The sequence below is a fragment of the Capricornis sumatraensis genome, chromosome 7 (assembly GCF_032405125.1).
Source record: "Capricornis sumatraensis isolate serow.1 chromosome 7, serow.2, whole genome shotgun sequence".
In the NCBI taxonomy this organism is placed as follows: Eukaryota; Metazoa; Chordata; class Mammalia; order Artiodactyla; family Bovidae; genus Capricornis; species Capricornis sumatraensis.
The window spans coordinates 47,339,366-47,354,086 of NC_091075.1; the positions used below are offsets into that span (position 1 = coordinate 47,339,366).

General features: G+C 38.1%; 1 protein-coding gene across 1 annotated transcript in view; it reads left to right on the forward strand.

Annotated features, from left to right (window-relative positions):
• Positions 1 to 14,721, forward strand: part of ZCCHC4 (zinc finger CCHC-type containing 4) — a 58,507-nt gene that overhangs the window by 12,679 nt on the left and 31,107 nt on the right. The window contains exons 4-5 of the mRNA XM_068975566.1: positions 11,151 to 11,426; positions 11,819 to 11,899. Coding sequence (XP_068831667.1) covers positions 11,151 to 11,426; positions 11,819 to 11,899 — 357 coding nt within the window. The remainder of the gene's footprint in view (positions 1 to 11,150; positions 11,427 to 11,818; positions 11,900 to 14,721) is intronic.

Consider the following 14,721-nt stretch of genomic DNA (forward strand, 5'->3'; position numbering starts at 1 on the left):
ATTTGGAAGGCAGTGTTCCAGCTTCTTTTGTCTTCCTTATAGCTGTTGAGAAGTTCAGGTTCAACAAGTTCATGTTCAACAAGTTCATTCCTGATCTCTTCTGTGTGACCTGTGACTTTTTTGATCCCTCCATCAATTTTTTAGAATCTTTATTCTTAGAGATGTGATATGTCATGAGGGTCTATCTTGATGTGAGTCTGTTTTGTTTTATTTTGCTGGGTGTTAAGTAAATCCTTGCAAACTGGAAACTCATTTTCTTGAAGTCTGAGAAATTTCCCTAATTATGTCCCCAGTGTCAAAGAATGAAAAACCGAGTGTTACATGATTTTACAGCTGAGTAAAACCCAGTTCTTAGTGATCTTCTGGAGTTGTCTTTTTTTTTTTTTTTTTTGAGTTTGACTCTTGCCTTTCCTTTAAAGTGCTTTTTAACACCTTTGACTTAGGAAAATTTCAAGCATACACAAGAGAAGAGAGAGCAGTGTAAAGAGCCTCCTTTATTCTTTGCAGTATAAAAAGCCTGCCCTCACACCTAGCTTCATCAGTCATCAATATGAGGCTAATTTTGTTCCACCTGTACCCTCTACCCTCACCTTCAACCTGGACATTGTATAGTTCTACCCAGAAATACTTCTCTATGTATAACAAGAGATAAGGCCTTTAAAAACATGATCACAATACTATTAAAATACTTAAAACGTAAACAGTTTCTTAATATTATGTATCATGTGCAGTTAGAAATCAACATTTCTGTTTACCTCATAAATACCATTTTATAATTGGTCTGTTCATATCAGGATCCAGACAACCTTCACATAGTGTAATTGGTTGATATTTCTCATTCATTGAAGAATGAGAGTCATTTGTCTGATAGACTTTCCATATCTGAATTTGATTGATTAAATCCTATAATGTCATCGAACTTTTCTTCTATCCCTTGTATTTCTTGGAGGGTAGCGTGTCACCAAAATCAAGTTCAGTTTTGGTAGCAGACTCTTCTGTAAGTGGTGGGGCATATTTCCTTTAACATCTCATCAAAAGGCAGATAATATAGTTTTTTTCATTTCTTGTGCCTGTAGCTCACTGAGTTTGATCTTTGGATATAATTTTAGAAAATTTTAATCATTATTTTCTTTAAGCTTTCTCCCCACTCTCCCTTCTTGGAGGTTCATTTTCACATATTTGGGCCCTTTGATGTTTCATTTTAGATAGTGTCTAGGGCTGTGTCTTCAAGTACCCCAATTTTTTTTTTTTTCCTATAGTGTCTGAACTGCTGTTAGTCCTGAGTCCTGTCTAGCATGTTTCTCATTTCAGACAATTAAAAAATCTTCATAGGTTTGATTTTGGTCTTTTTCTGTTTTCCATGTCTTTCCTTTGGCTGTTGCTTTTGTCTGCCTTCTTGAACACATGGAATATAGTTATAATAAAATGGCTTTACTGTCTCTGTCTGCTGATTGCATTGTCTCTGTCATTTCTGAGCTGGTTTGAATTGATTTTTTTTCTCCCTCATCATGGGTCATGTTTTCTTGTTTCTTTGCATTCCTGATGCTGGCAATGTGATTTTTACCTCCTATATGGATATTTTGTATTCCTTTACCTATTTTTGAACTTGGCTCCAAGGTACAGTTAAATTACTTGTCTACTGTTTGATATTCTTGAGCTTGTTTGGCCAACAGTAGTCTGTGGGCCACATCTGGTCATGCCACTTCATTCCTGTTTGGTTTGTGGTTGGTTTTGTGCTCTGGCGATAGAATAGTAGTGATAGAGAATGGATGGCCATGCTCACAGTATTTGCTGTCTGATTGTTTGTAGTCCTTTGCTTTTGAAGGCAGATCTTTAAGTCTTTTGGAGGATCAGAGCAGCCTTTGGGATATGGCTGATTTCTCCCCACGTCTGGGGCCATACGTGCTGAGCACTGTACCTAATGCTTGTGGATTTAGAGGTTTTTCACTCAGTGCCCTGGGTGATTGTTCACCTGCTCCTTTGCATTGGTCCTTGCCCTCTCAGAGGGGAGTGTTTTCACGCACCTGCTGATCAGTATGCAACGTAGACTTGAGGGGACTCCCATCAGGCCTCAGAGTGCTCTCTCACTGCCCGTGCTCCGCCCTCTGTACCCTGTGCCTACGTTCAGTGCTCTGTCCTGGGGGTCCAGCCCATGGCCACCATGAATTCTCAGCTCTACCTTATTAACTGGTCATCATGCTGCATCTGGAGCCTTGGTCCTGTGCAGCCAGCTCTCCACAGGCAGGAAGCTGGACACCGTACCACTCGCTCATCTCTTCCCGTCTCTCAGCATTCACTGTTTGGGCTGCCAGTTGTCCAGTATCTTAACACTGTGGTTTCATATGTTTTATCCATCTTTTGAGGGCCAGGATGGTAAATCCTAACTCTGTTGCTCTGTCTTAGCTGGCTGTGGAAGTGTTCAACAACAAACAGTTACTAATGAAGGGTAATAGTAGTGAATTCAGTGTGTCTGTTGTTGAGGAGGGTACTGGTTCCTTCTGCTTGCATCTCATGTCTCTGGGGCCCTTTTCCCTACTGACATTCTTACTTTGAATTACTATTAAAGTTGCTTCTAATATCGTGCTCCTTTTTCTTTCCTGTCATAGATACAGCTATCAAAAGAACAGTTTATCATAGAAATAGGAGCATTTAAATTACCAGCATGATAAGCTTATTTCTTGCTGTAGCCATTCAAAATATCTGTCAGTGCCTTGAGTGCTTTGAAGTGAAACTGTGCTTAGGTATAAAAAGTTTTAAAACCCACTTTGGTTCTATGCTAAGTTCATAGTTTTTGCAGTGTAGTTCAGAGTTTAGTTCAACTGAAATCATATGACTCTTTTCAGACTCTAAGAATCCTTTGATGTGCTTAGATTTAGATATTTCTGACCTTCATTGAGCCATGATGGCTCAGACAATGAAGAATCTGCCTACAGTGAAGGAGACCCAGGTTCGATCCCTGAGTCGAGAAGATCCCCTGGAAAAGGGAATCGCTACCCACTCCAGTATTCTTGCCTGGAGAATCCCATGGACAGAGGAGCCTGGCAGACCCCAGTTCATGGTGTTGCAAAGAGTTGGACATGACCCAGCAATTAATAGACACACACATGAGCCATGATAATCTTACTTATTTTTCTTTTGTTTTCCTACTCTGATTTCTTGGTTGGTTTTTTAAAAATCAGCAGTTTTAAAAACATACTCTGATTGTCTTCTGTCTTTAATTATCAGGAATAAAAGGAAAAAAAAATGATGACTTTGAAATCAAATATAAAGATGACTTGAAAGGGATCAAATAGGATATCTGGTATCATATTTTTTAAGGTCTTTGATTATTGTTTTGCTGTTTTTAATTTTTTTTTTGTTTCTATGGCCAGTTTTTTTTTTTTTTACTTTATTTTTTATTGAAGGATAATTGCTTTACAGGATTTTGTTGTTTTCTATCAGACCTCAACATGAATCAGCCATAGGTATACATATATCCCCTACTATTTGAGCCTCTCCCCCCGCTCCCATCCCACCCCTCTAGATTGATACAGAGCCCCTGTCTGAGTTTCCTGAGCCATGCAACAAATTCCCGTTGGCTGTCTATTTTACGTATGGTAATGTAAGTTTCCATGTTACTCTTTCCATGCATCTCACCCTCTCCCCATGTTCATAAGTCTATTCTCTATGTCTGTTTCTCCATTGTTGCCCTGTAAATAAGTTCTTCAGTACCATTCTTCTAGATTCTGTATATATGTGTTAGAATGTGATGTTTTATCTTTCTCTTTCTGACTCACTTCATTCTGTATAATAGGTTCTAGGTTCATCCACCTCATCAGAACTGATTCAGATATGCTTCTTTTTAATGGCTGAGTAATATTCCATTGTGTATATGTACCACAACTTCTTTATTCATTCATCTGTCAATGGACATCTAGGATGCTTCCATGTTCTAGCTATTGTAAATAGTGGTGCAGTGAACAATGGGATACTTGTGTTTTTTTCAGTTTTGGTTTCCTCAGGGTATATGGCTAGGAGTGGGATTGCTGGGTCATATTGTGATTTTATGCCTAGTTTTTAAAGGAATCTCCTTACCATCTTACATAGTGGTTGTGTCAATTTATATTCCCACCAACAGTGCAAGAACATTCCCTTTTCTCCACACCCTCTCCAGCATTTATTGTTTGTAGACTTTTTGATGATAGCCATTCTGACTGGTATGAGGTGATATCTCATTGTGGTTTTGATTTGCATGTCTCTAATAATGAGTGATGTTGAGCATCTTTTCATGTGTTTGTTAACCATCTGTATGTCTTCTTTGGAGAAATGTCTGTTTAGGTCTGTTTCCCACTTTTTGATTGGGTTGTTTGTTTTTCTGTTGTTTTGAGTTATATGAGCTGCTTGTATATTTTAGAAATTAATCCTTTGTCAGTTGTTTCATTTGCTATTATTTTCTTCCATTCTGAGGGTTGTCTTTTCCCCTTGCTTATAGTTCCCTTTGCTGTGCAAAAGCGTTTACATTTAATCAGGTCCCACTTGTTTACTTTTGTTTTTATTTCAATTACTCTAAGAGGTGCGTCATAGAGGAACTTGCTTTGATTTGTGTCATCGAGTGTTCTGCCTGTGTTTTCCTCTAAGAATTTCTCGTCTTACATTTAGGTCTTTAATCCATTTTGAGTTTATCTTTGTGTATGGTGTTAGGAAGTGTTCTAATTTCATTCTTCTACATGTAGCTGTCCAGTTTTCCCAGCGCCATTTATTGAAGAGGCTGCCTTTGCCCTGTGTATTCTTGCCTCCTTTGTCAAAAATAAGGTACCCATAGGTGCATGGGTTTATTTCTGGGCTTTCTGTTTTGTTCCATTGGTCTGTATTTCTGTTATTGTGCCAGTACCATACTGTCTTGATGACTGTAGCTTTGTAGTAAAATCTGAAGTTAAAAAGATTGATTCCTCCAGCTCCATTCTTCTTTCTCAGGACTGCTTTGGCTATTCGGAGTCTTTTATGTTTCCATATGAATTGTGAAATTTTTTGTTCTAGTTCTGTGAAAAATGCCATTGGTAGTTTGATAGGGATTGCATTGAATCTGTAGATTGTGTTTGGTAGTATAGTCATTTTGTAATATTAATTCTTCCTACCCAGGAACATGGAATATCTCTACGTCTGTTTATGTCATCTTTGATTTCTTTCATGAGTGTCTTATAATTTTCTGTATACAGTTCTTTTGTCTCTTTAGATAAGTTTATTCCTAGATATTTAATTCCTTTTGTTGCAGTGGTGAATCGGATTGATTCCTTAATTTCTTTTTCTGATTTTTCATTGTTAGTATATAGAAATGCAAGTGATTTCTGTGTATTGATTTTTGTATCCTGCAACTTTGCTAAATTCACTGTAATTTTATACTATCATTAGGGTTTTCTATGTACAGTATCATGTCATCTGCAAACAGTGAGAGCTTTGCTTCTTCTTTTCCAATCTGGATTCCTTTTTTCCCTCTTCTCTGATTCCTGTAGCTAGGATTTCCAAAGCTATGTTTAATTGTGGTGAAAGTGGACACCCTTGTCTTGTTCCTGATCTTAGGGGGAATGCTTTCAGTTTTTCACCATTGAGAATAATGTTTGCTGTAGGCTTATCATATATGGCCTTTACTGTGTGGAGGTAGGTTCCCCCGTGTGCATTTTTTGAAGAGTTTTAATCATAAATGGGTGCTGAATTTTGTCAAAGGCTTTTTCTGCATCTATTGACATAAGCATATGGTTTTTATCTTTCAATTTGTTAATATGGTATATCACATTGATTGATTTGCATATATTGAAGAATCCTTGCATAGCTGGTGTAAACCCAACTTGATCATGGTGTATCAGCTTTTTGATGTGTTGCTGAATTCGGTTTACTAAAGTTTTGTTAAGGATTTTTGCATCTGTGTTCATTGGTGATATTGGCTTAAATGTGGTCTTTCCTGGAGAATGTTCCGTGTGCACTTGAGAAGAAGGTGTATTCTTCTGTATTTGGATGGAATGTCCTGAAAATAACGATGAGATCCATCTCATCTAATGTATCATTTAAGACTTGTGTTTCCTTATTTATTTTCTGTTTTGATGATCTGTCCATTGGTGTGAGTGGGGTGTTAAACTCTCCTACTATTATTGTGTTACTGTCAATTTCTCCTTTTATGTCTGTTAGTGTTTGTCTTGTGTATTGAAGTGCTCCTATTTTGGGTGCATAGATATTTACAATTTTTATGTCTTTCTCTTGGATTGATCCCTTGATCATTATGTAGTGTCCTTCCTTATCTCTTGTAATCATCTTTATACTTCTTCAACTTCACTCGCTCAGTCGTGTCCGACTCTTTGCAACCACCAGGCTCCTGCATCCATGGGATTCTCCAGGCAGGAATACTGGAGTGGGTTGCCATTTCCTTCTCCAGGGGATCTTCCCGACCCAGGGATCAAACCCAGGTCTCCCTTATTGCAGGCAGATGCTTTAATTGTCTTTATAGTAACATCTATTTTGTCTGATATGAGAATTGTACTCCAACTTCCTTTTGCTCCCCATTTGCATGGAATATATTTTTTCATCCTCTCACTTTCAGTCTATATATGTCTTTAGGTCTGAAGTGGATTTCTTGTAGATAGCATATCTTGTTGATATGGATCTTGTTTTGTGTCCATTCAGTTGGTCTGTGTCTTTTGGCTGGAGCATTTAATCCATGTACATTTAAAGTAATCATTGATATATATGTTCCTATTGTCATTTTCTTAATTGTTTTGGGTTGATTTTGTAGATCTTTTTTCTCTCTTGTATTTCCTGACTATAAAAGTCCCTTTAACATTTGTTGTAAAGCTGGTTTTGTGGTCCTGAATTCTCTTTAACTTTTGCTTGTCTGTAAAGTTTTTTATTTCTCCATCAATTTTGAATGAGATCCTTGCTGGGTACAGTAATCTTGGTTGTAGATTTTTTCATTTCAGTACTTTAAATATATCCTGTCATTCGCTTCTGGCCTGCAGAGTTTCTGCTGAAATATCAGCTGTTAAGGATATGGGGTTTCCATTGTATGTTACTTGTTGCTTCTTGTTTGATGCTTTTAATGTTCTTTCTTTGAACTATGAACAGAGGTTCATGACATTGTACAGGAGACAATGGATCAAGACCATACCCAAGAAAAAGAAATGCAAAAAAGCAAAATTGTTGTCTGAGGAGGCCTTACAAATAGCTGTGAAAAGAAGAGAAGCCAAAAGCAAAGAAGAAAAGGAAGGATATACCCATTTGAATGCAGAGTTCCACAGAATAGCAAGGAGAGAGGAAAAAAGCCTTCCTCGGTGATCAATGCAAAGAAATAGAGGAAAACAACAGAATGGGAAAGACTAAAGATCTCTTCAAGAAAATTAGAGATACTAAGGGAACATTTCATGCAAAGATGGGCTCAATAAAGGACAAAAATGGTTTGGACCTAACAGAAGCAGAAGATATTAAGAAGAGGTGGCAGGAATACACAGAAGAACGGTACAAAAAAGATCTTCAGGACCAAGTTAATCATGATGGTGTGATCACTTACCTAGAACCAGACATCCTAGCATATGAAGTCAAGCGGGCCTTAGGAAGCATCACTACAAACAAAGCTAGTGGAGGTGATGGAATTCCAGTTGAGCTATTTCAAATCCTAAAAGATGATGTGGTGAAAGTGCTGCACTTAATATGCCAACAAATTTGGAAAACTCAGCAGTGGCTACAGGACTGGAAAAGATCAGTTTTCATTCCAATCCCAAAGAAAGGCAATGCCAAAGAATGCTCAAACTACCACACAGTTGCATTCATCTCACACGCTAGTAAAGTACTGCTCAAAATTCTCCAAGCCAGGCTTCAGCAATATATGAACCATGGACTTCCAGATGTTCAAGCTGGTTTTAGAAAAGGCAGAGGAACCAGAGATCAAATTGCCAATGTCCGCTGGATCATGAAAAAAGGAAGAGAGTTCCAGAAAAACATAGATTTTTGCTTTATTGACTATACCAAAGCCTTTGACTGTGTGGATTGCAATAAACTGTGGAAAATTCTGAAAGAGATGGGAATACCAGACCACCTGACCTGCCTCTTGAGAAATATGTATACAGGTCAGGAGGCAACAATTAGAACTGAACATAGAAGAACAGAAGTTCCAGATAGGAAAAGGAGTATGTCAAGGCTGTATATTGTCACCCTGCTTTTTTAACTTATATGCAGAGTACATCATGAGAAACGCTGGGCTGGAAGAAGCACAAGCTAGAATCAAGATTGCCGGGAGAAATATTAATAACCTCATATACACAGATAACACCACCCTTATGGCAGAAAGTGAAGAAGAACTAAAGAGCCTCTTCATGAAAGTGAAAAAGGAGAGCAAAAAAGTTGGGTTAAAGCTCAACATTCAGAAAACAAAGATCATGGCATCTGGTCCCATCACTTCATGGGAAATAGATGGGGAAACAGTGACTGACTTTATTTTTGGGGGCTCCAAAATCACTGTAGATGGTGATTGCAGCCATAAATTAAAAGACGCTTACTCCTTGGAAGGAAAGTTACGACCAACCTAGACAGCATGTTAAAAGGCAGAGACGTTACTTTGCCAACAAAGGTCCATCTAGTCAAGGCTATGGTTTTTCCAGTAGTCATATATGGATGTGAGAGTTGGACTGTAAAGAAAGCTGAGCGCCGAAGAATTGATGCTTTTGAACTGTGGTGTTGGAGAAGACTCTTGAGAGTCCCTTGGACTGCAAGGAGATCCAACCAGTACAGTCTAAAGGAGATCAGTCCTGGGTGTTCATTGGAAGGACCGATGTTGAAGCTGAACCTCCCGTACTTTGGCCACCTGATGCAAAGAGCTGACTCATTGGTAAAGACCCTGATGGTGGGAAAGATTGAGGGCAGGAGGAGAAGGAAATCACAGAGGATGAGATGGTTGGATGGCATCACCGACTCAATGGACATGGGTTTGGGTAGGCTCCAGGAGTTGGTGATAGACAGGGAGGCCTGGCGTGTTGTAGTTCATGGGATCACAAAGAGTCGAACACGACTGAGTGACTGAACTGAACTGAACTTTGTGTTTAGTCTTTGTTAGTTTGATTTGTATGTGTCTTGGCGTATTTGTCCTTGGATTTATCCTGTATGGGACTCTTTGTGCCTCTTGGACTTGATTATTTCCTTTTCCATGTTGGGGAAATTTTCAGCTATAATCTCTTTAAAATTTTCTCATACCCTTTCTTTTTCTCTGCTTTTGGGACCCCTATAATGTGAATGTCTTTGCATTTGATGTTGTCCCAGAGGTTCTTGACACTCTCCTCAATTCTTTTCATTCTTTTTACTTTATTCTGCTCTTCAGAAGTTGTTTCCACCATTTGTTTTCTAGCTCATTGATTTGTTCTTCTGTTTCAGATATTCTGCTATTGATTACTTCTAGAGTATTTTTAATTTCAGTAATTGTGTTGTTTGTCTCTGTATGTTTATTCTTTAATTCTTCTAGGTCTTCGTTAATTGATTCTTGCATTTTCTCCATTTTGTTTTCAAGATTTTTGATCATCTTTACTATCGTTATTCTGAATTCTTTTTCAGGTAGTTTGCCTCTTTCCTGTTCATTTATTTGGACTTCTGTGTTTCTAGTTTGTTCCTTCATTTGTGTGGTATTTCTCTGCCTTTTCATTATTATTATTTTTTTTAACTTACTGTGTTTGAGGTCTCCTTTTCCCAGGTTTCAAGGTTGAATTCTTTTTTCCTTTTGGTTTCTGCCCTCCTAAGTTTGATCCAGTGGTTTGTGTAAGGTTTGAATAGGGTGAGGTTTGTGCTGAGTTTTTGTTTGTTTGTTTGTATGTTTTTCCTCTGATTGGCAAGGCTGAGTGAGGTGGTAATCCTGTCTGCTGATGATTGGGTTTGTATTTTTGTTTTGTGTGTTGTTTAGATGAGGCCTCCTACACAGGATGATACTGGTAGTTGGATGATGCCAGGTCTTGTATTCAAGTGGTTTCTTTTATGTGAGTTCTCACTATTTGATAGTTCTCTGTTAGTCTAGGATCTTGGAGTCAGTGCTCCCACTCCAAAGGCTCAGGGCTTGATCTCATGAAATGGACTGTTGTCCAGCATAAAATGCCTGTGGTACTGCACACAGTTCCTATTCTCCAGGTTCCAGTAACTCATTTTCAGAAGATTGCTGGCACAGCATCAAAACCAAATTGCTCTGCTCAACTTTGAGTGCTTGAGAGATGAAGGATTCCTTGGAGTCCTCCAAAATGCTGGCTTGATGAGTTACTGGTTCCTGTGACTCCAGCTCCAAAACCCTGTGGAGCAGCAGAAAAGCCCCCCAGAAGGGCACTTCTGCACACCACCTGTGGAACCCCAGAGATGAGCAGGACAGAATGTTTTGTTGTTTTGCACATGAGCTTGTCAGAACTGCCTCCATCAGTACTGCTAAGAATAGAGGAACTTTGTGGGAACATTTTTTCTTTCAAGAGGTAATTTTTCTTGCTAAGTATGCCATAAGAAATTGAAGAATGATCTTAATTTCTCATTTTAAAATGACTGCCTTACTGAGCCAGACTGGTTAACACTTCCAAGTTGGAATACATGGATTTGTCAATAAATTTAAAGGTGATAGTAGTCTCCATTACTACTAAGTTGTTTGAGTAATGTATTATATTCACATTTTAAATGAATATTGATCTTCATCCAGTGGCTAAATTGGAGCATCTCAGTTCTTATGAAATCGCTGATCCTTTTCTACTTTTAGGTGTGCAGCCAGACATAAATTCTAGCCGACATTCCACAGAGTTCTTTGTACCTTTGCTTCCTCATACAGCACTCTTTGGGCTTCCCAGGTGGCGCTAGTGGTTAAAGAACCAGTCTGCTAATGCAGGAGACATAAGAGACACAGGTTTGATCCCCAGGTCGGGAAGATCCCCTGGAGGAGGGCACGGCAAACCAAGCCAGTATTCTTGCCTGGAGAATCCCATGGACAGAGGAGTCTGGTGGGCTACAGTCCATAGGGCTGCAAAGAGTTGGACACAACTGAAGTGACTTAGCATGCATGCTTGCATGCCCAGCACTCTTTAAGAAGTAATACTTTTTGCATATTAAAAGTGGCAAAAATCAAATGCCTTTAAGGTAACCAACTTAGACTGTATTGCTTTGTGTTTTGTCGCGTCTTAAAGGTACTTGAAGTTTATCGAGTTGCCCTTGTCTCAGAGAAAGTTTTGTCAGAGCTGTCAGCAGTTGCTGTTGCCGGATGATGAGGAGAAGCATCATGAACATCCAGTAGTGGGTGATGTTTCTATCACCCAGTTAAAAAGGCCCAGTAAACTCCTTTATCCACTGGAAAACAAGAAGACAAATGCCCAGTATTTGTTTGCCGACCGGAGCTGTCTGTTCTTGGTAGACCTGCTCTCAAACCTTGGATTCAGAAGAGTACTGTGTGTTGGGACCCCAAGGTATGTGGTAACAGTATTTTAAAGGCTTCTCCCATCACCACTTTCTAAACTGTAAGAAAATATAGTGAGTAGTTATTTACTGTATAGAGGGTACAACATGCAACCTCAAGTATACAGTGTAGTCCTTCTCTGAAGGAGTTTGTAATTTTTATTCCATTCAAGCGAAGTCTTTACAGATTTCTGATGTATGATAGAAGATTGTGGTTTGAATCTTCAGTTATTTACTATTAATTCTAGAGTTTTCTGTTTTAGATGAGATCCAGCATTTAAAAATACTTTGAAATTCAGTGTTTCGTTGAAATGTTAGAAATATCAGGAGACCATTGATGGGTTTTTTGTTACATGTGACATTAGTCGTTTCTTACTAAATTTGCTTTCACTGATTGCTTTAGGTTACATGAGCTGATCAGGTTGAAAGAATCAGGTGGCAAGAAGTCTAACATTAGAAGCCTTTTATTGGATATTGATTTTCGGTAGGTTTACAAAGTATAATATTTATTCTCCTTCATTGTGTTCTGTTTCTTTTTAATGTTTTCTTTTCTTTTTTTTTTTTAATTTTTATTTTACTTTACAATACTGTATTGGTTTTGCCATACATTGACATGAATCCACCACGGGTGTACATGCATTCCCAAACATGAACCCCCCTCCCACCTCCCTCCCCATAACATCTCTCTGGGTCATCCCCGTGCACCAGCCCCAAGCATGCTGTATCCTGCATCGGACATAGACTGGCGATTCGTTTCTTACATGATAGTATACATGTTTCAATGCCATTCTCCCAAATCATCCCACCCTCTCCCTCTCCCTCTGAGTCCAAAAGTCCGCTCTACACATCTGTGTCTCTTTTGCTGTCTCGCATACAGGGTCGTCATTGCCATCTTTCTAAATTCCATATATATGTGTTAGTATACTGTATTGGTGTTTTTCTTTCTGGCTTACTTCATTCTGTATAATAGGCTCCAGTTTCATCCATCTCATTAGAACTGATTCAAATGTATTCTTTTGAATGGCTGAGTAATACTCCATTGTGTATATGTACCACAGCTTTCTTATCCATTCATCTGCTGATGGACATCTAGGTTGTTTCCATGTCCTGGCTATTATAAACAGTGCTGCGATGAATATTTTACTAATCCTGTTATAACCCTTTACTTAGTATAGAAGTAGTAATTGTTTATAAGGTATTTCTTCAGTTAGATAGACTCAACATGTAAAAGTGAAAGTCACTGAGTTGTGGCCAACTCTTTGCGACCCCATGGACTATACAGTCTGTGGAATTCTCCAGGCCAGAATACTGGAGTGGGTAGCCTTTCCCTTCCGTAGGGGTTCTTCTCAACCCAGGGATCGACCCCAGTTTCCTGCATTGCAGGCGGATTCTTTACCAGCTGACAGGGAGGCAGTAGGCTTTTTGCTAGTATGCTTCCTAATTTTTTCCTGTGACGGTATCTAGTTGTCTTTGGCTTATAATTTAGACATACATTTCTATTGAGGAAATTTCTTCTTATATACTTACTTTTCAAGGGTAATTCTGAATTTCCTCTGGGATTTTATTTTATCATAATGTCTTAAATGGGATAAGATGTGTATTTTAATGTTTTTAATGAAGGGTGTGCATACTATCTTTCACTGGATGAAGCCTGAAGTGAAGGGAGTGCTAACTAGGAAATAGGTCCTGAGGCAGAGGCTAATTAGTAAGCAAACAGATAAGCTTTGTGGGAGAGAATCAGAATTAAACAGCACCTGATATGTTGGAACAAGCAAGTGAGACAGTGGACCACGTTTTGAGTCTTCCCTCTGGTTGTAATTGAGAAGATACAAATTTTTTATTTACAGCACAGGACAGCAGATGTGTCCATCCACAGACTCTAATTCTATAAACTTGAAGTACTCTTCCTATTTTCTGTAATTGTTTGAATTCTAGGAGTTCATGGTAAGTCTATGAGACACCATGTCCTTAGTATATTTTTCTTGTTCTTGAGTGTATTGAAGGAATCAGTCTTTGAGTTGTTTTTTTTTTTAATCTGATAGGACCTATTTAGCCAATATTCCAGTAGTTGTTGTGTTCTCTCCAGTATTACTCAGATTCTCTGTGAAATTACATATGCTTTTTCTCCCTAAAAACAAGGCAGACAGAATTTTAAAGTGTAGAAGTCAACAATAAAAAGTACAGCTTTCATCATTTATTTTTCTTTAGATTTCCAAGTTAGCTTTGGGTTATCTACTGTAAGCATGTATGTGTCTCGGAAATAACCCACATTTTCTGCAACTCTCATTCCTTACTAACAAGACGAGCACACTCTTTACAAATACCTATTTGGTGTTAGTAATCTTCGGGAAAAAGAAATTCCATGAATGATAATACAGACGTCTTCTTAAAGATAAACTCAATTTCTTTTTTTAAACTGAGATATAACTCATTTAAAACAGACCATTTTTAAGTGTGTATTTCAGCAGTTTTTGGTATATTCACTGTTTTACGTCTACAATCTATCACCCATAATTCCAGGACATTTTAAATCACACTAAAGAGAGACTCCTTACTTCCCCTGATATGCTCCTTACTCCTCCTGATAAGCGTCAATCTTTCTTTCATCCAGATTTGTCTCTTCAGGATATTTTATATAAATGGAATCATACAATATATGCCCTTTGTGTCTGACCTTCTTCACTTAGCATAATGTTGTCAAGATTCCTCCATGTCATAGCATCTAAGTGTACTTCCTTTTATGACTGTGTATTATTCCATTTATGACTGTGTATTATTCCATTTATGACTGTGATATATTCCATTGAGTGAATATATCAGTTTCTTTTTTAACTACCTTGTTTATTTCCTAAAGTGTTATTAAATGATTATAAAGGTATTATTTTAAAGGTAGAAATTTAACTTTTAAGTTCTTATAATAACATGAAATATTAACTATAACTGATATTTAGTAAATGCTTGTCACATGTCAAACCCTATTCTAAATTCTTTGGTCCCCACAATAGCCCTCTAGGACAGATGCCATTAACATTCTCCTTTCCTCAGAATAGAAAACTGAGGTACAAAGAAATTAAATAACTTGACCAAAGTCACAGTCTTAATTGTCCTATGGTAATTCTATGTTTAACTTCTTGAAGGACTCCCAAACTGTTTTCTAAGGTGACTGCACAGTTTTTCTTTCCCAACAGCCGCATATGAGAGTTCCAATTTCTTCGCATGCTCATGAACACTTATTACTGTCTGTCTTTTTGAAATAGTGTCTCATTGTGGTAATGATGTTGAGCATCTTTTCATGAACTTAGGACC